This window comes from Rhinolophus sinicus, linkage group LG12 (assembly GCF_036562045.2).
Source record: "Rhinolophus sinicus isolate RSC01 linkage group LG12, ASM3656204v1, whole genome shotgun sequence".
Classification (NCBI taxonomy): domain Eukaryota; kingdom Metazoa; phylum Chordata; class Mammalia; order Chiroptera; family Rhinolophidae; genus Rhinolophus; species Rhinolophus sinicus.
Window position 1 is genome coordinate 55,064,378 of NC_133761.1, and position 22,433 is coordinate 55,086,810.

The window sequence follows — 22,433 nt, forward strand, 5'->3', positions numbered from 1 at the left end:
GATTGCTGGGCTTCATTTATATGCACAGGGGTGTTTTTTCTGCCAGTGGACCCAGTGCCCAGGAAAAGCGCCAATGAATGCGGCTTTAACTCCTGGCTCTGCTCCCCCTCAGCAATGGGAGCTTGGCAAGTCCCTGAAACCTCTGAGACCGGCTTCCTCATGTCCAAAATCTGACTGGTATACCACCTCGTACATAGGTGGTGTGAGGATTATACAGAAATTCTTATTAGTGCTCAACAGAGTGCTCAATAATAAAAATTCTACCTACACGAAGACCTGTTCGTATTGATCCAGTTTGCTGAATTCTCAGGATAGGCTTTTCGGTGGGAAGAGAAGATCTGAGGTCGGAATAAGACTTTAAGGGAAGACCCTCCTCTGTCTCAGATTCTGCAGGCGGCCCAGCAGGGTCGTGTTTTGTGTTTACTCAGAGCAGCTGGGAAAGCTTCCCAAGACCTGTCCATAACCGCAGAAATCACCATTTGGAGTCAAGTTCACTACCACATGCCCTGGTATCTTGCCAAATGCCATGGTTTTCACTTTTAGGAAAGTCAAAGCAGCTGCAGCCCAGGACATGCTCAGTCACCTGAACTAGAGCCCATCTGCAGAGACGTTGCCCAGAAAAAAAGCAGCTGGGGATCCCCCCGCCCCCATGCTAAAGTTTTCACGTACCGATGCAGAAAGAGGCTACACCTGCCTGCTCTGGCTGAACACAGATATGTTTATGAAGGGTGCTGACTACATGCGAGTATCTTGAAACATGCTGATCTGGTTATAGTCAGAAATTCAATGGTTTGGTATGGAAGTTTATTTTTCATTCTCTTCACACAGCAATGCAACCTGCATTGTGATCCAGTGACTCGGCGGTTTCTTTGTGGATAAAGACACTGAGGTTAAAACGTGCGAGGGTAAGCCAGTGGTTGCCGTGGTCCTGGACCTCGCAGGTGTCTGATAAACTGGGCATTCAAAAGTCTGCAGTTCTGAATCTGTCTGGTTAGAAGCACTTGGGATTTCGGTAGAAATCTTAAAAAAAGATCCAGTAGTCAAACGGCATATAGTTCAAGCAAATCAGTAGCTCACGTTTTCTAATATGCTAGACTGGAGGGTTTGTTACAAATTAAACACATTTAAGGCTATGCAACTGCATATGGAAATGCTGCCTGGAGAATTTAAAGTGTAATCATGGCTTTATAGCACATATTCATGAGAAACAACATTGGATGTTGGCATAACATCTATTTTAGATGTCAGCAATATTTTGGGCTATTTTAAATGTTCTCTGTCTGACGTATAGCATCAAATTTCCATAGTGAACTCAGAGGGAATGGGGAATAGAAGGAATGGTTTATATTACTTACTGCGGGAAAGCTGAAGGGTCTAAGATTTGCGATAAACTTTTGGGTGGTTACCTTTGTTGGCAAGAAGTATATTTCGGGAAAATCACAACATATCTCACGAGGCAGCGAGTCTTCTAGAGTTTTTTGTTCATAATTCCACCTTGCCCCCTCGATGAATAAACCAAAAATGTGAACTCCAACGTGTGTGGGGTCTGTGCCCTAAGATCAGAGAGAAGTGGTGGCAGTGAGATCCCCAGTGGGAGCTTCCTTTACTAGAAGCTTCGTTTGAGGATGGTCGTAGGGGGCCGCTCGCTCCCCTTCAAGCCCATCCCTGCGTGAGGCAGGTTTCCCAGGTTCTAAGGTGAGTGCTCCAGTCTCCACCTGCTCTGAGCACTTACACATTGTCAGCTTTGGTCTACACACGATGACCCCTCACAGCTACGATAATCAAAACAGTGTGCTACCGGCATAAAGACAGACATGTAAAACAGACTAGAGAACCCAGGAATAGACAGTCACATACATCCTCCAATGATTTGCAATAAAGGTGCCAAGATATTCAATGGGGAAAGGACAGCCTCTTCAACAAATGGTGAAAACTGGATATCAACATGCAACTTGAACCGTTACCTTACCTTACACTGTGTACAAACATCAACTCACAGTGGATCAATGACCAAAACTTAAGGGCTAAAACTATAAAACTCTAAGGGGAACACCTTTTTTTTTTTTTTTTTAAAGAGGGCACAGCTCACAGTGGCCCATGTGGGGATCGAACCAGCAACCTTGGTGTTATGAGCACCACGCTCTAACCAACTGAGCCAACCAGCTGCTCAAGGGGAACGAACACCTTTATGACTCTGGGTTTGTTAATTTCTTGGATATGACACCAAAAGCACAGAAAACAACAACAAAAAATGAATAAATTGGGCTACACTCAACTTTTGTACATCAAAGGACACTATTAACAGAGTGAAGAGGAAACCCCCAGAATGGGAGAAAATATTTGCAAATCACGTGTCAAATAAGGGATTAGTACCTAGAATATGTAAGTTACTCCTACTATTCAACAACAACACCAAAAAAAATCCTGATTAAAACATAGACAAAGAATCTGAACAGACATGTCTCCAAAGAAGCTACACAAATGACCAACAAGCACATGAAAAGATGCTCAACATCACTAATCATCAGGGAAATGCAAATCAAAACCACAAAGAGACACCACTTCACATCCACTGGGATGGCTATAGTCAGAAACCAGAAAATAACAAGTATTGGTGAGGACGTGGAGAAATTAGAATCCCATGTGTTGCTACTGGAAATGTAAAACAGGGCAGCTACTATGGAAAACGTATGGCATTCCCCCCCAAATTTAATAGAATTACAATATGACCCAACAATTCCACTCCTAGATATATACAGAAAACAATTGAAAGCAGGGACTCAAACAGATATTTGCACGTGCCTGTTCACTGCAGCATTACTCACAATAACCAAAAGATGGGAGCAGCTCAAGTGCTTTGACTGATGAATGGATGGACAGAATGAGGGGTTCTGGACTGAACGTTTGTGTCCCAGCCAAAGGCATGCGTGGAAACCCTGTCACTCGGTGTGGCTGTATTTCAAGACGGGCCCTCTAAGGAAGCAATTAAGGTTAAATGAAGTCATACAGGTGGGGTCCTGATTCAACAGGAGTAGCTATCCTGATAAGAAGAGACACCAGAGATCTCTGGCTCTCTCCACGCACGCCCGCTGAGGAGAGGCCATGTGAGGACATGGTGAGAGGTGGCCCTCCACAAGCCAGGAAGGGAGCTCTCAGCTGCACCCCGATCTCACACTTCCAGCCTCCAGACACGTGAGAAAATAAATTTCTGCTGGCGAGACCACCCAGTCTGTGCTCTTTTCTTATGGTGGCCTTGGCTAAGACACGGTGCCTCATACGAGTACATAATGAAGTCTCATCCAGTCGTAAAAATGAAGGAAATTCTGACACAGTGATGAGCCTACAGACGTGCTAAGTGAAATAAGCCAGTCACAAAAGGACAAATGACAGACGAGTCCACTGATCTGAGTCACCTGCAGCAGTCAAATTTATAGAGACAGTAAGTAGACCGGTGACTGGATCGGGGAGTGAGTGTAATGGGTGCAGAGCTTCAGTTTGGGAAGATTTGGAAACAGATGTTGGTGACAGTTGCACAACACTGCGAATATACTTAATGTCACTAAATTGCACTCTTAAAAATAGTTAAAATGGTAAATTTTCTGTTATGTGTATTTGAGCCCATGTGGCAGTTTGGCTGCGAGCAGCCACGGGGAGAGGCTTGCCCCACTGCTTTGGAATCTCACCTTTCAGGCCCAATCTCAGCTGCATTCAGTCTCCACTCATAATGGGATAGTTATAAAGTCCATTTACTGTATGTACTTAAATCTCTTCTTCATTTAATTTACCTACAATTCTCTTTATACCCCTGGAAAGAGCGGGAGAGGTGGCGTTTGATGGCATCTGGACTTGTGCCTTGGTTACGCCCCCTAACTAGTGCCCAGCAGATGCCTGACAGGCGGTGAGTGCGGAATAAAGGTCTGTTGAGGAAACGAGGGATGGAAGGAAGGAAGGAAGGAAGGATTACTCCAGTACCTTAAAAGCTCTCCTGACAATGTTGAGTTTCCTCTGGATGATTATGGAGAATTCCTCCTCTTGGATGTTAGTGGTGTCTGAGATCACGTGGTGGGTGAAAGTCAGGTGATCGAGAGAGAGTCCTTGGGACCGTCCATAGTCTTGAAGCACAGCAGTGAGAAAGCCTTGGAGAAAAACACACACCAGTTCCTAGTGAGTCTCGGATTCAGGGGCTGTGCATTTTTCAGAGGTTCTTGAGGGGGTGGGGGGGGGTGCAACACTGATGTCTCATGGGGAGAGAAGAGTGGAGAAGAAAGAGAGTCCGGAAACGTAAGAGGTAGGTGAGAGACTGGGCCGATGGGAGGAGAGTATAAATCCAGTGACCTCACTCACTTGGGCCTTGGTGATATTGTCTGGTCAGCTGCAGGAGCTTCTTGGGGAACGTGGATTGCTTTTGTAGGCCCAGTGCTGCTCTTATATAAATCTACTTCTGACCCAATCTTGGCTGATCATGCTACCTCATCCTCCTGGCTACAAAGATGGGTCCCAGGGGCAAGTACAAAAGCCAAGTGTGTCAGAGCCTTTCTCAAGAAATGACATATGGACATTGGGAAAAGGAAGGCCCTTTTTCCTCTGGACTTGCCATGCTGCTTGTGACCATTTCTTCCCTTGGTTTCACGGAGAAAGGCTATATGCAGCAGAAAAAAAAAAAAAAGGCCAACATATACTGGAAACAGAGCTAAGATATGAGGATGCAGGCTGAGAGTGCAACAGGGAACAACTGATCACCTGGATCCAGCCGTGCCTGAATCTAGAACACCCTTGATGTCCTTCCCCTTCTATGAGCCTAGAACTTGCCCTGCGGCTGAATCAATCCCTTGGGTAGGAGCCCATCTCCAAGAGTCCCATCTTAAAATGTAGTGGCCTTTGGGAGGGATCTAGTGTTGGCCTTTGACACCACAGGATCAGTGGCCTAGAGATGAGAAAGTGAGACACCTGCCAAGGTGCCGGTGAAGTCTATTGGGGTGTGTGAGGAGATGGGGTGAGGGAGGGACGTGGGTGGGAAGAGACAGGCTGCTCTAGTGCCTGCAAGAGGCCTTGGGACCTGTCCTATGGGATCTCATCCTAAATGGGAGCAGGCCCAGGGCTGGTGCTGGAGAAACTGGGTACAAACTGGCCTGGGCCAGGTGTGGGGCTGGTCCTGGTTCTCAAGCTCACCTTGCGGAAAGAAGAAAGCTGGGAGCCAGTATCTTGCGGGAAACCCTTCAAAGAAATCACTGTTTTCATCCGAAGGATGTTTGGGTTTTGGGCTGGGCGACGGAACAGGGTGCTTCCAAGCTGTGGTGAGTATCATATACCTATCGGAAGGCAGGCCACCGGTTGGGGTGGGTACAGGTGTAACAACTGCACACTTTCAGGTGATCTGAGCAAGTCCCTCCAATCCCTCCCAGCTGCCTCCATCCTTTTCATCCCAGATTCTTCCTGACTCAGGCACCTTGTCCTGCACTTTAATGGGAACCAGCCATGGCTCTAAAGCCCATGGGATCAGGATGCACTAGAAGCAGTGTGTGTGGGTAACAAGAGTGTGGTTATTAGAGTGGGAACCCCGGCTGGGCCTGGCGGAGGCTGGAGCCTTGTTTCTGGGTTACCGACCTCTCTAACAGGACATGTAGTGTCACTGACTCATAGTCACAGGGTGTAAGAGACAGGCCCAGACTTTGGGACCAGGTTTCAAATCTCATACTTCCACCTTCAAGTTGTGAAAACTTGGGGAAGTTACTTCACGTCTTTGTGCCTCAGTTTTCTCATCTCTGAAATGAGGCCGATGATAAATGATAGTACCCACATCATATCATAGGGTTACTGTGAGAATTAAGGGGGTAGCACGAGTAAAGCACTTAGAAAAATGTTTGCCACACTGTGAGGCACTCATTGTTTACCCTCCTGCCTTTCAGATGATTCTGTATTATGTACTAAACACATTTAAAAATTACATGTAACTAATTTGTATTTCTTTCCTATTTCTCTCTGCTGGCGTCACAAGACGCGATGTAGAACAATGGAAAGAGAAATGTACTAGGTTCTGGCTCTATTCCTCTTGGAGCTGAGTGACCTTGGAGGAGACTCTCAGCTTCTTAGGTTTCCCTTTCCTCATCCTGAGCTGAAGATAAGAATTCCCTCCCTTGCTTAATTCACATGTTGCTGTGACAGCATGTGAATCAACGATGCTGTGAACTGTTAAGCCCTCAGCAGAAATAAGGAAGAGATGTAAAGTGGCCTTCGTCCGTACCTGCGATGTATTGCAGTGTAAGCCATTTTGGCCCAGGTATTGAAGAAATTCAGTCGCTGAATGAGATCATTAACCCAGGAGCTCAGGGGTCTGCATGACTTGTAGGCATATTTCTGTTAGGATTTAGAGACACGCACATAATAAAAAAAAAATAAAAATAAAGATTTTTCCCCCTGGCCCACAGAAACAATTTGTTGTTAGGGGGTAACAGGGGTGAGAAGAGGCCAGAATTTTGCAACCAGTACCCACTGCACCCCCAACTCCTACTTTACAAAAGACATTTTATAGCCAGCAGCCCTCTGTACAGCTCCCTCCCCCCACCCCATCTCACTGTACACAGCTGCCTGGCTTCCTCTGGTCCCTGGTTCATAGCAGGCCTGGGCCTATCGCCTGCTCAACTTGGAGTAGACCTGAGTCTTGAGCTTGCTTTGGCGCTGGGTACCAGCTGGCCCCTCCCAGCTGGCTCCTCTCCTGTGGACTTGTCCTCGGCCCTAACTCCTCTGTGTGCCTCTTGGGGACCCCAGTGGGGACAGGATGGAGTGTGAGCCCCAGTTCTGCTGGCTTTATTGGCATTTCCAAAACTCTAATTGGGATTTCTTTTATCTAAAGGACATACACCTTTTTCTAAGTGCATATATAAGCATGTGTTTTATATAAGTATACATATGTTTTTAAAGCCTTATAAGTGACATATTTTTCCTGAAACTTTAAAAAAATTAACAGTACATCTTAAAGATCTTTTCAGTATATCAGTGCATACCTCATTATTTGTATGTATCATAATTTCTCTAACCAGATTCCTAGTAATAGATACTTAATAGGAATCTACTTAATAGATACTTAATTGTTTTCAATTGTATGCTATTATCAACAGTCTTGTGTAAACATTTTTATGATAAAATTATATAAGTAGAATTGCCAAACTTCACTCTATGAGATGTTATTAATATATACTCATAACAAAAGTATGTCAGCATCTTTTAATGGATGCACAATATTTCCTCATGTTGGTACACCATAGTTAACTTACCCTTCGCCGAAACTGGGACACTTATTTCAATCAAGCAAAGAAATAGGAAATAATAATAACTGCTTACCTGCCACAATGCTGGCACTCTCATTTGAAGAAAAGAGTCATATATTTCCTCCAATTCTTGGGTGAAGATGAGCTGTCCTTTTATAGCAAGTTGAAGATCTTTCAAAGATTCATGTATAACAAACAATAACTTATCAAATCGTTCCATTTCTTGTTTCAAAAAGGTTAGCAAGACACAATGGATAAGGGGATCATAGCCTGGATTTAAAAAAGTGGTAAAATTATGGTGTCTTTCAGATAAAATGAGGCTTTACCTGGAGAGCTATAGGATTTAGAAGTTAAAGGAATTTCATCTATGTACACCAGAGACTGAAAAACATTTTCGGGAAAAGACCAGTTAGTAAATATTTTTTTTAGGCTCTGTGGGCCACACTGCCTCTGTCACAACTACTCAACTCTCCCACTGTAGTGTGAATGCAGGCACAGACAGTATGAAAACAAATGAGCGTGGCTGTACTCTAACAAAGTTTTATTGGTGGGAACTCAAATTTGATTGTCATAAAGTATATATGTATCACAAAATATTACTCTTTTGATTTTTTTCCCCAGACATTAAAAACAATGCAAAAAACATTTTGCTTGTGGGCTGTACAAAAACAAATGGTGGGCTGGATTTGGCCCACCAGCCTTAGTTTGCCAACCATTGATCGATACACAACAATAGCACTAGTTTTACAGACTATTGCTCAGCATTCAGTTCCAGAATGAATCTTTTTCCAAGGGTTAAAATATCAATGTTGAAAATTTAACTGGGCAAATTACTACAGTCCAACATATTAGCCCTTCAGAGCTGGGCCTGGAGACAACTAGGTTTGTTCTGTCTCCTCTGGGTCTGCCCTCACTCCCCCTTAGTTCCTCAGGATCAAGACCTCAGAATCCCATCAGAGGGCCCATCTAAACCTCACTGTCCAAAATGCTATTCCAGAAGGCAGAGACAAAGCACAGGGACCTAGAAGCTCTCTAGAATCTCTCAAGCAGAGTTGCTCCTTTCTGTTGCCACAATTATTATTTCTTCACTTTTAGTCTTGGGGCTATCCCCCACAACTTAAAAAAATCAACCAACCAACTAATCGACTGACCAACTGACTGACCAACCAACCGACCGACCAACCAACCAACCAACCAAACGACTGACCAAGCAACAAGCAACCAAGCAACCAAGTGACCAACCAACCTCCCTCCCAACCAACCAACCAAACGACCGACCGACCGACTAACCAAACAACCAACCAATCTCCCTCCCTCCCAACCAACCAACCAAACAACCAATCAAATGACCAACCAACCAACCAACCAACCAACTAACCAACCAACCAAACGACTGACCAAGCAACAAGCAACCAAGCAACCAAGCGACCAACCAACCTCTCTCCCAACCAACCAACCAAACAACCAATCAAATGACCGACCAACCAAACAACCAACCAACCAATCTCCCTCCCTCCCAACCAACCAACCAAACAACCAATCAAATGACCAACCAACCAAACAACCAACCAAATGACTGACCAGCCGACCAAACAACCAACCAACCTCCCTCCCAAACAACTCACCAAAAACCAACCAACCTACCTCCCTCCTTCCCAACCAACCAACCAACCAGTTAACCCACCCCAAAACATTTGAAGAGAGAAGGGGGTACATAGTAGAGGTTTAGCTTTCCATCTCATCTCAGCCTCTCTACTCTGCCTTCCCCCCTGATTCCAGAGTCTTTTACTGAGGAGGATGAGGGAAGGGAAAGAAGCTCATGCCCCATGCTTACCTTTGAGACCTTTATAAAGAGATTCCCAAATGGGGCTTGACATGATGCTCTTCAGTGTGCCTTGAGTTCGAGCATATTCTTCTTTCTCCACAGACAGTGGCAGCCGCTTCAGCATGTCAGATAAAACTTCCATCACCAGTTCATCATTACTCTGCTCACCACTGCAAAAGAAATGAAGAGAAAAATGAGACACAGCTCTGTCTACTCGAGGAGAACCCTCTATTTATGTCTCTTGTGAAGGTAAACACAGCTTCCCAGGAAGAACCACAAAACCATGATATGGAGGCCATGGAGTTCATTTCAACTTACAGACAAGAAAACTGTTCACTATACTTTAGACATTTGCAAGGAAATAGGTATTTTTAAAGTTTTCTTAAGATTTCTTGGTAAAATATTCATCATCTGAATACATCTGCATAAAGGAAATAACAAGACTGAAACGAAAAAGAGGAGGCAGCCAGACAGAGTATGCTGAGGTCCCTTTATATAGACATTCAATGGTGTGTCAAATTCCTCTGTGTTTGCACAAAGGGTCCCTGTCACACACTCAACAGGAGGTGACAGGAGGACAGTGTGTGTACGGTCTGGGTGAGGATGTGATACTAAGCAAAGCCATAGAACACTAAAGCTGGAGGATCCTCTTAAAGAGGAGGAAACCAGGGCTCGGCGGTGACAGGCCCTCCCTAAGCAGTTAGTGGATGAGCAGGGAACGGGGCACACCTCTTCCGAGTTCTCCTCTCTTACTCTATGTACTAGGGGTGACTTGTTTTTCAACAAACATCCGAGATTTCACACAGCCAGACAATGTCAGAGTAAGTGATAACCTGGAAGCCACAGCTACGTATTTAGTTCAACAGTGGTGCTTCTGAGCCATTTTACAACCCATGAAGCAATGTGTCCTTATTTTGTCGTCACACTTTGTTTTGGACTTTACAAGTAGAGTTGCTCAGTGGAATTCATCTAAGGTGGCTTTGAATGTTGGGAAGGGCAGGGTGGGATGATCTCTTTGGCAATCAAACCATCCGGGGCTTCAGCCATGTAGTTTTGGCATTAACAAATATGATCTTATTTTACAGTTACAGGCTTGAGGAGGCCTGAGAACTTGGCTTCTACACTATTTTCACCTCACAGTAGCCTTGATGGGGAGACAGGCACTAGCTCCATTTATGGATTAAGTAGGATAAGGCTATCGAGGCAGCGTGACCTCGGAAGCAGAGCTAATAGGAAGCATAATCAATATAGGCCTTTAAAAGCAGGGCTCGTTCCTCTGACCACACTACCTGCCCTCCGACTTATAATGATGCTTCTTTTCCCCTGTCCTATAGAAGTACATATGATATTGCACATTTAAACAAATTCAGTGTGAAAATACCGCTCATCAGGTACAATTCAATTACTCACTCAACAAAGAGTTACTGAGTACCCACTGCATGCCTGGTAACTGTGTGTGTGTGTGTGTGTGTGTGTGTGTGTGTGTACTTGCTTCTGTGTCATTTGGAGAATTTGGATTTTTTATTTTTAGATTATATTTTTCTGTAAGTCCTATACTGTCTCTTCAAATGAATATTTAATAGTTTTTCACTAATGATTTTTCTATTGTAGCTAACAATAGTGAGTCTTACCTGATCAGGACACTGGTGGGGGTTGTTCCTGGCTGCAGGGCAATGAGATTATCAATGAGGCTTTGGCCCTGGATCTCCCTGCAGCCCCTTGTGGCCTCAGGGTGCAATCGTAAAAGCTCGGGAGGGTCATCGTCAGGTAAGGACTGGATAATGTGTATGTAATCCTTTATGCTTGCAGATTCTGGCACTGGCTGACATATCTGAAAATTCAAAACTGTTAGTTTTTGCCTAGTGAGGTATCTACTTTCAGTAATGGGTGATGACAATATGTCCCCCTGAAATTTTATACAGAAGACTCTTATTTGTAGGCAGATCTGTCAAAAGCTATACCTGGGACCACTGTATTGTAAAGTGTGGTTGCGTGATATGCACATATAACTTTCTCTTGGGGAAAAGAGAAAGAAAGAAAAGAAAGAAAAATACTCAAAGCCTAGGGTGATTCTGACTACCCATTGCCTCAATAAACTATAGGCATAGATAATGATGCCACCAAGCTTTAACAAATCATTTTGCTTGGGTAAAACCGACAGAAGGAATGTGAATGAACTTAAGGATAACTAACCACCCAGGAATTGGTGAAGGTGGTCCAAAGGTACAAACTTCCAATTATAAAATAAATTTTTTAAAAATTGAGGAACTAGAACAAATAATCCTAAAATTTATATGGAACCATAAAAGACCCCAAATAGCCATGACAATCCTGAGAAATAAGAACAAAGCTGGAGGTATCACGCTACCTGACATCAAATTATACTACAAGGCTATAGTAATCAAAACAGCATGGTATTGGCATAAAAACAGACACATAGATCGAGGGAACAGAATAGAGAGCCCAGAAAAAAATCCATGCCTATATGGTCATTTAGTCTATGACAAAGGAAGCAAGAATTTACACTGGGGTAAAGGCATTTAATAAATGGTCCTGGGAAAACTGGACAGATACATGCAAAAAAATGAAACTGGACCACCTTCTTAGGTCATATACAAAAATACACTCAAAAATGGATTGAAGACTTAAATGTAAAACCTGAAACCATAAAACTCTTAGAAGAATATATAGGAAGTAAACCCTTAGACATTACTCTTAGTAATATTTTTACTGATAGTATATCTCCTTGGGCAAAGGAAACAAAATAAACAAATAAACAAATGGGACTATATCAAACTAAAAAGTTTTTTCACAGCAAGGGAAACTATCAACAAAACAAAAAGACATCCTACTGAATGGGAGAAGATATGTGTCAATAATACATCTGATAAGGGGTTAATATCAAAAATTTATTAAAAAACTCATACAACTCAACACCCAAAACACCAAACAATCCAATTAAAAAATGGGCAGAGGACATGAATAGATATTTCTCCAGAGGACATGCAGATGGCCAACAGACATATGAAAAGAAAATATACTTAACGTCACTAATCATCAGAGAAACGCAAATAAAAACCACAATAAGATACTACCTCACTCCTGTCATCATCAATGACTCATCAATGAATCGACAAACAAGTGCTGGCGAGGATGTGGAGAAAAGGAACCCTCGTGCACTGATGGTGGGATTGCAAATTAGTGCAGCCACTATGGAAAGCAGTATGGTGGTTCCTCAAAAAGTTAAAAATAGAATTACCTTATGACCCAGCAATTCCACTCCAAAGAAATATAAAACAATAATTTGAAAAAAATATATGCACCCCTATGCTTACTGCAACATGACTCACAACAGCCGAGATATGGAAACCATTGAAGTGCCCATCAATAGACGATCGGATAAAGAAACTGTGGTACATTTATACAATGGAGTATTACTCGGCCACAAAAAAGAATGAAATCTTACCATTTGCAACAACATGCATGGACCTAGAGGATATTATGCTGAGTGAAATAAGTCAGACTGAGAAAGACAAATACCATATGATCTCACTTATATGTGGAATCTAAAGAACAGACTAAACGAGCAAACAAAACAGGAATATACTCATAGATAAGAGAAAAAAACTGATGGTTGCTAGAAGAAGGGGGATGGGTGAAAAAGCTGAAAGGATTAGAAAATACAAATTGGTAGTCACAAAATAGTCATGGGGATGTAAAATACAGTATGGGGAATTTGGTCAATAATGTTGAAAAGACTATGTAGGGTGTCAGATGGGTACTGGACTTATCGGGGGGCTCACTTCATAGATTATATAAGTGCCTAACCACTGTGCCATATGCCTGAAACTAATATAAAATAATATTGAGTGTCAACTATAATTAAATATATATGTGTACATATATATTCACGAATGTAAAGTACAGCACAGGGAGTATAGTCAATGGTATTGTAACAGCTATGTACAACATCAGAGGGGTAGTAGACTTGGGGGCGAGGTTTATCCCTTTGTGAGGGGTGTAAATGTCTAATCATTATGTTGTTTTGTACACCTGACACTAATAAAAAAAAATCGAGACGCTATTTAACAGGAAAAAAAGAGCGCTCTTTCTTCCTGTTGAGCAGCTCTATCTTCCCATCCATTAGCTCCAAGTCCTGACGGGTAAAGGCTCTGTGAGGAGAGCAGGTGGCTGGAGAGATGAAATGGCAATTCACCGAGGAATGGTAAATTAATTGTGTCATACTGAAAGTTAACAAAAGCCACTGAAAGTGAACATTAAAATGTACTTAAATGCAGATTTTAAATAATGCAGCAATGTTTAGTCGTCAAGGAATGTAAGAAAATGAATTCCTTCCTTACCTCCTCACTAGAGAAACTGAAGTCATCTTTCAGCACTTCCGGGTTACAAAACTGGTAGAGAAGGGTGTTCAGACACCGCCTGTCACAGTCATCAGTCACCTGGCCACCGTAGATCACTTCCCCAATTAGGTAGCGCAGTGTCTGCCACGGGAGACTGGACTGCATGGCCAGGGTATTTTCCATCACCTTTATGGTCACCTTTAGAAAACCCACCAGTTTTTATTATTTCAGCATGTGTTTTCAGCTTACTTTGAGGTTTAATAAAGTCAGCAACTCTCAACCAGCTACATATATTTTTCTCAGTATGTTTTGATATCTGGTGAAGGAAGACCCCTGCAGTATTTGAATTTTGGGGTACATTCCTAGCTTATTCTTAGCATCTCTTCTTCCATGTGAATTTTATTAATTCCAAAATCCCCCTAATTTGATTAGTAATTTTGGAGGAATTGATAAGTTATGATATAGGAAGTTTTCCTATCTAAGAACATGGGATGTATTTATTTAGAGAAGGCAGGATTTTAAAAAAAAAAAGGTAAGCCATCAGATTGCCACTTGTCAGTTGTGTAACTTGGGCAAGTTTATTAAGTGTCCCGTGCCTTTATTTCCTTACTGTAAAATGAGGATAATTAGTGCATTTACCTCATAAGGTTGTTGTGAGAATTAAATAATTCATATAAAGCAATCAGAACACTTTCAGTTCTCAACAAATGTTACTCTTTCCCCCCTAATTTATAATGTTCTTTATATAGGACACATACATTTCTTGTTAAATTTGTTCTTCAATATTTAAAAATAATTTTATTGCTATTGTGAACATATTGTCTTTCCTACTTCCTTTCCTAGGTGTTTCTTGCTAAAGAAAAGTTATTGGGTTTTATACATTTGTATTTTCATCCAACCACTTTACCAAATTCTCTGATTCTTCTAGTTTTCCCCCCAAACTAACCTCATAGGTTTTCTAGATATAGTTATAGCATATATATTTTCGTTTTTAATTATTTTACAGCATTGATGTGAATTATGTAATTTTCTTACCTTATTGCATTTACTAGAACTTGTAAAGCAATGTTGAATGGTAACGGTGATAATAGGCTTTCCTGTCTGAGTCTTGGTTTTACTTGAAACAATTTCAGTGTTTGGTTATTTAGAATAATATGCCCTGTAGTTTTTTGGTAGTCTTTTTCATATTTAAGCAGTTCCTTTTAATCCCATGCTTTAGCCTTCTTATTAGGAATGGCACCTGAGTTCATAGTAAAAGGCTTTTCTATATCTATTGATGATAAAGTTATAGATTTCTGGATATTGAGTCATTCTTGCAATAAACCGTACTTGTTCATAATGTATTATTCTTCCAATTTTTGCTGAAATCTATTGATAGTTTACATAGAATTTTTACATCAAGTTTTAAGCAAAATTAGTCTCTAGTTCTTATCTATATAATCTTTTTGGGTTATTTTCTTGGTAGTTTCAAGCTTTCTTCAGTAAGTTTTTTTTTTCTTATAAAACAACCCATTTCAATAATTTTGTTTCTTAATGAGAGAATGCAGTCCATATTGCCCTATGTTATTTTTTTTCTTTTTACTTAGTTGTTTCTCTGCATTCCTCTTATTTTTGATAGTTGGATAAAATTGTTTTCTTTTTCTTCTTTATTTAGACATTATACTGTTCCTATTACAGGTTACTTTTTCTTTCCTTGAATTCATTATTAAAATAATTTTCTTATTTCTTGTGTTCTTTCTCTCTTTGGTTACTGGATCTCATTAGATGAGTCATTTGTCTTGGTCTTGTCCTTAGTACTTAGGTCCAGGTTTGGGGGGGCTTTCAGTGGCAGTGGCCCTGCATCTGGTGGAAGGTGCACTGATGTCTAGCCTTGTGGGCTCGCAGACAGCACTTGTCAGAGTGTCAGTCCCCTGAGGAAATTCTCTCCAAGTTGCCTGACAATGAGCAACTACAACTGGGACTTCCCCTAGTGGGAGGAGCTGTGTCCCAACGCCAGATGTCCCACTTGCTTAATGAGAGGGGCTGTGCATAAGTCCAATTTCTCACAAGTACCAAGGTGCTAGCAGTTGGAATTTCTAGAAGGCTCCCTGAACACCGGGCACCAAAACTCAGAGAGCTGAGCACCCAGGCGGTTTGTTTCCCACTGGAAAATCTGTTCTTATGTTTGCCACGTAAAAGGCATATTAACCATTTGTCCAATACATGGTGCAACTACCTTTTTTAAAACAAATATATTGTTTGCCTTTTGATTAAACTCTGACTAAGCTCTGGACAGAAGTGTTCTTGAGCTCATATTCCTTGAGTGCAGCTGTTTTATGTTACGTGTTGGTGAGGGGCAGAAGCATATATTCTAGGCAGTTGAGCTTGAAGCCTCTTGTGGAAACTGAAAAGCCTTATGAAGACACGGAAGAGATGGAAGGGTACCCATCTAAGGTGGGCCTAGGAAGTAGATACCCAGATGCAGAATCAAGATTTTCCTCAGGAAGTTTTTTTCGTGTCTGCTCTAACATATACACGAATGGGTAATCAAAGCAACGCTCGACATGGGAGCACAGCTGCAAGAAAAGTTTGAGCAGGTGCTACCACATGTTTACTTTAGCAATAAGGAAAACACCCTACAATATTAAGCACAGATAGAAGGTTCTATATGGAGGATAGTAAAGAAAGACTATTAGGTTAAACTATTTTCCCACCACAATGGGTCAGTGTAATCTCTCTTGCTTTAAATGAAGAAGTAAAAACAACACTTTTGTAGTGATTTATATGTGTCAGGCCCTGTTCTAAGTGCTTTACCTGTGTTATAATAAGTACTCTGCCTCTTATAACGTCCTTTAAAGTAGGTACTGACATTTGCCCTCCCCTCCCCACCCTGCCTTTTTTGGCCAAGGAAACTGAGACCCAGAGAGGATAATTAGCTGGCCCACTAGATTGTACAACTGTAAGTATTGGAGCTGTAATTTGATTCCAGAAAAGCTGGCTTCAACGTCCATGCATACTTTTAAACATTAGCCTTTTTTGCCTAGTTACAGAGTTCATTTTCAAATCACCATGAAAAACAGTATTTGTGTAGACACACAGTAGGCTTCCTGTTTGCACTATATTGTTATTTAGTTGTTGTTACTGTTTATTTACTGAAGATACCACACTTACCTCTAAGTCTGAGGAACTAAATTGATAATCAATATTCCAGCCCAATACTCCATATATTTTTCTTTCATTGATCAGAGCATTGAAAAAACATAAGCTGAACAGAAGTTTTTTCCACCATGGTCCACAGTCAGGTTTTTCAAATATTTCTTCTGTTACCACTCCAGGCCCGCTGTGTCCAAACGTCTGAAGTAAATTACTTTTCAGTCCCAGAGGAGTTTCCACAGCAATCTTTAAAACAGATGTGAGTGAAAACAACATGTGAGGACAGATACAGGCACTAAGGACTCGAAGGGACTTTTTCCATCTAGCACTGAGTAAAAAACTAGCAAAGAATGTAACCGTTTTCAAGATTCAGTGGCAAATCAAAATTCTTGTGTCATTCTTTTCCCATTTGAAAACTTCTGTGCAAGGACTGTACCAGACTTCCTATTGTTCCAAGTCCTATCTGAAAATGAGAATCATTGTCATTAAAAGGCCTCTTGTTTGCTCTAGGTATAGAGTTCTGGAAGCACAGCACTTTAGGAAATTGGACAATGAACAGTTATTGTCGTCTAAACTCTCAATGGCAGGTAAGTGGCTGTAACAGAATCAGGGCTCTATGGCCTCAGCCAGGCAGCAGGTACGGGGGTGCCAGATCAGGAAATAGAACGAATAGAACCAACACAAGTTTCGAGTCATCACTGAGATTAAAAAGGAAAACAATTAATTTGGTGTGTTTCCAAATTGTTTTGCTTGCATTAAAAATCCTTCTGGTTGACTTTTTAACTAGGATAATTGAAGTGACGAGGGACAGGTGACATGAGCAGAGGATCAATTGGGGAGGGCTTTTTTGGGCGTGTGGCTGTTAAGTCTGAAACTGTGAGGGTCTGAAATGTTCCCTTACTCGCAGTTTACATATAGATACACACATGTATGCATATGTATGTATATGTGTGTGTATAATATATAAAAATTGTGTGGATATGTATGTGTAAATGTGTCTGGATAGCTATGTATGATATATGGATGTGTGTGTATCCAAAAAGGATTTCTGGGTCAGGGAGAAGCCTATCTACAGAGCAGCTCTGGTTCCTCACAGGGCGACACAGTGGGAGCCGGATGTACCCTGTGAGTGTACAGTGGGGTTTGTTCCTCAGGAGAGGGACTCAAATGATGAAATTTGGAGCGTACATAGAATGGCTGCCATAGCAGCCCTTCCTTCCTTCCTGAGACAGAACCAGGCTTTTGCTCCGGAATGTAAACAAATCCTCTCTGGAGATAGAGAAAGAGGTCTCTGGGCTTTTACAATGCCTGGAGTACAAGCAAATGGCTCTGAGTTTTATTATCCTTAGAATATGAGCAAGTAGCTGCGAAAAGTGCCGGTAGAGGCGATATTCTGTATCTGCCAAGGCAGGTTTACAGCAATCATAGCTCAGAAAGCCCTGACTACACAGGGAAGAGAAAATACTCCCAGAGCATTGTTTCTAGATCTGCCCACTCCCACAGGGGCAGCTGTAGGAGGGGAAGGAGAGAGGAAAAGGGAGAGAGATAATGTGCGTGTACAATTAATATTGCCTTGGGAAGAAAGTTACTAATACCTGAAAGGAAACTTTATTTTGTTAAATTTCAAAAGCAGTTTCATGCCATGTCCAAGGTTTTCCTTTCCCGTTCTTTCCTTCCTTCTTTTACTTTTATGGGATGATAATATTTGGGTCATATTTGTAAAGAAGTGATTTACTCACTCTGGCAGTTGATTCAGTTAAAAATCTGAATGGATTATTTTTTGGGGGTGGGTGGTAAACTTTTTATTTAATTAATTCCATGTACCCATCATTCACCTTGGACAATGGTCAATATTGCAAAATCCTGTTTAGCTTAGTTGACAAAAAAAAAAAAAAAAAAAAAGCTGTAGCCAACCCACGAGAGCTTTGTAACAACCTTGAGTGTATTATTTTAGCTGTCTGTTCTGTCGTCTTTAAATGTGTCTTCTCTGATGAAGCTTTCCTGCCTCTCCTCTGCCACACCACTGACTACGTCATATACTGGAAACGTGCTTACATTTCTCATGCTTCCACTGGTCTGTGTGTTTGCCGGTAATAAGGTGGACATATATTGTTAAAATACCTTTCTTATACAATTAACACATGCTTGTTGTAAGAATTTTAGAAAAACAGAAATACAAAAAATAGAAAACAAAAATACTAAAAAAAATTTATTATAAAATATAACAATGTAAAATATTTAAAAAATATTTAAAAATCACTAATAACATGCCACCTAGGGGTAACTACAGGTAACATCTGGTTATATTTACTTCTATATAATATTTTTCCTTTTTATTTTCTTTTATAAAATTTATGTCATATGTCTTGTTTTCCATTTTGTTTTTTGCCATAGTCACTTCATGTTCTCGCATCATTAAATATTCCTTCAGAATTTTATTTTCAGTGGCAGCATACTGTTTCATCATATAAATATACCATAAATTATTTGGCCTTTTCCTAGAATTGATCAAACTGTATGAAACTTGAAGAGACTATTTATATACAGAGGGTGCCAAAAAAATGTATACACATTTTAAGAAAGGAAAAAACTGTATTAAAATTACACTGATGGTAACTACTTTGAACACCTCTTGTAATTGCAGAAGTTAAACGTGACTTGTATTCATCTTTTGTTATTGGTATATATTGAGTCTTACAATTTTAAGTTTTTTCCTTTCTTAAAATGTGTATACATGTTTTTGGCACCCTCTGTATATTGCAAAATTACCTTCCTTGCTGGATTAATATCTTTCTGATAGTACCTCATAAGCAGTATATGAGAGTGGTTATTTCATAATACCCTTAACATCACTAATTATATCATAACAATTTTAAATCTTTGCCAGTGTGATGGGCTATCAAAGATATCCATTGTTTTGATTTGCGTTTCTTTGATATCTAGAGACTACATTTTTATTTTTTCATGTATCTATTGACCTGTTGTGTCCTTTGTCCATTTTTATGGGGTGTTAATGTTTTCCTTTATTATTTGTAGGTGCTCTTATTTATATATTAAGACAATTATCATCTCTATCTGTATAGACAATGGTATATGAAAAATCCCATAAAGTTTTATGTCTGTATTAATTACAACCACCTTAAAAATGCTTACACTGATGGAGACTTAAGGTGGAGTTACAGCAATGACCTGCTTAAAATGAAATGTTCCTTGAAGCTCTATCTCTGTCCTCCCTGCCACCTTTCATTCCCCGTCCCCAGTGCCTCAGTAGCTCCACCTTCCAAATCCCCCAATCCTGGCCAAAGATAAAATGCTGTCTGGGATCGGACCCTGGGAAGGAAATGGGGTATCTTGAGTCTCAGCCTAAAAGCTGTGGATATCTCCACACCATGTTCTGTCTTCTCCAGGAGCAGGGCTGCTGGGAAGCAGGCTCGGTCTTGTCAGCTGGGTAAATACACACAGGAGACTGGGAAGACTGGGGAGCACTGGGACAGGGAGGAGTTTCTTTGTTTCCCCAAAGTGAACTTGATTTAATCTCTGGCTGGACTGGGACCCTACCAGGAAAGTGCCTCATCCACCTGATTTCCTTGTTCTCACTTGAGTCTGTTAAATGTGGAAGTGTGCTTCTGCTCACCTATCCGGGCACAGCACTCTGCCATTGGTCAGTTTTCTTTGCTATTACGACTCCATCCTTTGGTCAACTGGAAACTCATTTGTAACAGGATTGATTCAAATTCAGTGATGGAGATGAGTAGGAATCACAGATAATCCTCAGGTAGGCATTTTTAGTCAATAGTTTCACCCTGCTTTCTGCCAGACCCTTTCTAGAGAATTAATAATGAACTGTGAAATAGTTACGGGGAGCAGAGATAGGAGAAAGCTAGAGAAGCAAAGGGCAGAAAAGGACACAAATTCTATACTCTGGTTTATAACAGTTAAAAGTCTAAGCATCCTTGTTTGAGAAAACGAACAGCGAAATGGTGAGTCATCTGAAAGGAGGGATCTTATCTATTACTTTAGCATCATTCCTGGTCCACTGTACAGGGCTGAGCACGGAGAAGAAAGTTAGGATATTAGAATTAGCTCGCACTTCTCAACTCAGAATTATGAACTCAAGATGATTTACATTCAGTGCTCCGCAATCAGTATTAAAATCTGCTATACTGTGGCCTTACCTTTAAACTCTTTTGAAGAAGAGGAATTGGGAAAGAATTGCTCGATTCTGAACTTAACCATAGCCTAAACTCAGGGTCTACTGTCACATCTGGACTATTAAATCTGCAAAGGAAAAAAATTATGTATTGATGTGAAAAAGTTAAGCCAAACCAACATGTCCTAAATATCATAGTATTTCAATGTTTTAAGTGACATTAGAAATCATTTTAATAATCAAAGATTTTTTTAGACTACCCTAAGAGCTTTCATGTTGCTCAAGAATTTACACAAGACCCATTAATTCCCATTTTTAAAAAGTAGTTTTTCCTTCCCTAAGTACAAAAGTGATATATACTCATTGCAAAAAACCTGGAAAAAATTACAAATTAAGAACAAAACGAGGAGTTCCTCTGGTCAAGTCTGGGACAATTGAACATCAAAATAAAGGATGATAGAGATATTATAATCCATTGAATAAAACAGGAATCTGTTATATCAGTTCATACTGACATAAATAAATTAATAAATGGGGGAGAAGGAAAAATTTTTTCCTTATAGAACATCATGTAACAAATTTAGGAGGAATGGTGGGATTCGAAAGTCACTGTTGGCAAATAATATAGTAACAATTCAGTAGAAAATTATCAATGGATGTTAAAATTAATGTGTGAAATGTGAGATGTATATATAGCCTGAAAGTCCTAACAGGCGGCAGATACCACTTTAATCAAATGATCCAAGTTAATATCACCAGTAATGGGACAGACGGACCTCATGGGCCTGTTTGATAAGATGCACCAAGAAGGATACAACATCACTTCTGTAGTATTCCTGCAAAACTGCATAACCTCAATCTAACCATGGGAAAACAGCAGACAAACCCCAATTGATGGGCATTTGACAAAATAACTGGCTTGTCTTTTTTAAAATGTCAAAGTTATGAAAGACCAAGACAGGCTGAGCAATGATTCTAGATTATAGGAGCTTTAAGAGACATGACAAATGAATGCAATGAGAAATCCTGAACTGGAACCTGGACCAGAACTTTTTACTTTTTGTTGCAAATACACAGTATCACTGGGACAATAAGCTAGATCTGACTAAGTTTGGTTGATTAGATAATCAATTAGGAGTCAAGTGGCATCACGCCTGCAATTTACTTTCAAATCAGAAAATAATTACATATGAAAGAAATGATAGCGCAAATGTTAATGGGAAAATAGAGGTAAAGGTTATAGAGGAGTTTCTGTATTACTTTTGCAACTTTTCTGCAAGTCTGAAATTTTTTTTGATTTACAAAACAAACCAAAGCAACAAAAGCAAAAACAAACCAACCACACCCAAACACAAAATTAAACCGCAAAACAAAAATAACCTGAAATTTCATCAAGTATAGTTTTCTTCTCTCTCTTATTTTTTGAATAAAAATATACCGTACAGTCTGTTTATAGCCTAGTTTTTTCTTCTTAGCAGTATATTGTGAACTTATTTCTTTAATTCCCAAATTTTAGAAAAATTTTTTTTACATTTTTCTCTCCCACCGTAGGATACGAAGGTGATAGTCTTAATTATTTAAAGGCTTTATTTGATAAAGAAGTATGAATTTATGATAATTATATTCTGATTATATAGAATGTTTTTTACATATTGTTAATTATTCTTACAAGCCTTTGAAATTCTGTTCTGAAGAACATT

General features: G+C 40.4%; 1 protein-coding gene across 1 annotated transcript in view; it reads right to left on the reverse strand.

Moving 5' to 3' along the window:
- Positions 1 to 804: 804 nt before the first annotated feature.
- DNAH14 (dynein axonemal heavy chain 14) overlaps positions 805 to 22,433 on the reverse strand; it is a 202,746-nt gene continuing 181,117 nt past the window's right edge. The window contains exons 75-85 of the mRNA XM_074316462.1: positions 20,759 to 20,861; positions 16,602 to 16,829; positions 13,452 to 13,649; positions 10,722 to 10,921; positions 9,100 to 9,260; positions 7,339 to 7,535; positions 6,242 to 6,354; positions 5,170 to 5,309; positions 3,973 to 4,136; positions 1,407 to 1,553; positions 805 to 1,020 (exon numbers count right to left, since the gene is read on the reverse strand). Coding sequence (XP_074172563.1) covers positions 805 to 1,020; positions 1,407 to 1,553; positions 3,973 to 4,136; positions 5,170 to 5,309; positions 6,242 to 6,354; positions 7,339 to 7,535; positions 9,100 to 9,260; positions 10,722 to 10,921; positions 13,452 to 13,649; positions 16,602 to 16,829; positions 20,759 to 20,861 — 1,867 coding nt within the window. The remainder of the gene's footprint in view (positions 1,021 to 1,406; positions 1,554 to 3,972; positions 4,137 to 5,169; positions 5,310 to 6,241; positions 6,355 to 7,338; positions 7,536 to 9,099; positions 9,261 to 10,721; positions 10,922 to 13,451; positions 13,650 to 16,601; positions 16,830 to 20,758; positions 20,862 to 22,433) is intronic.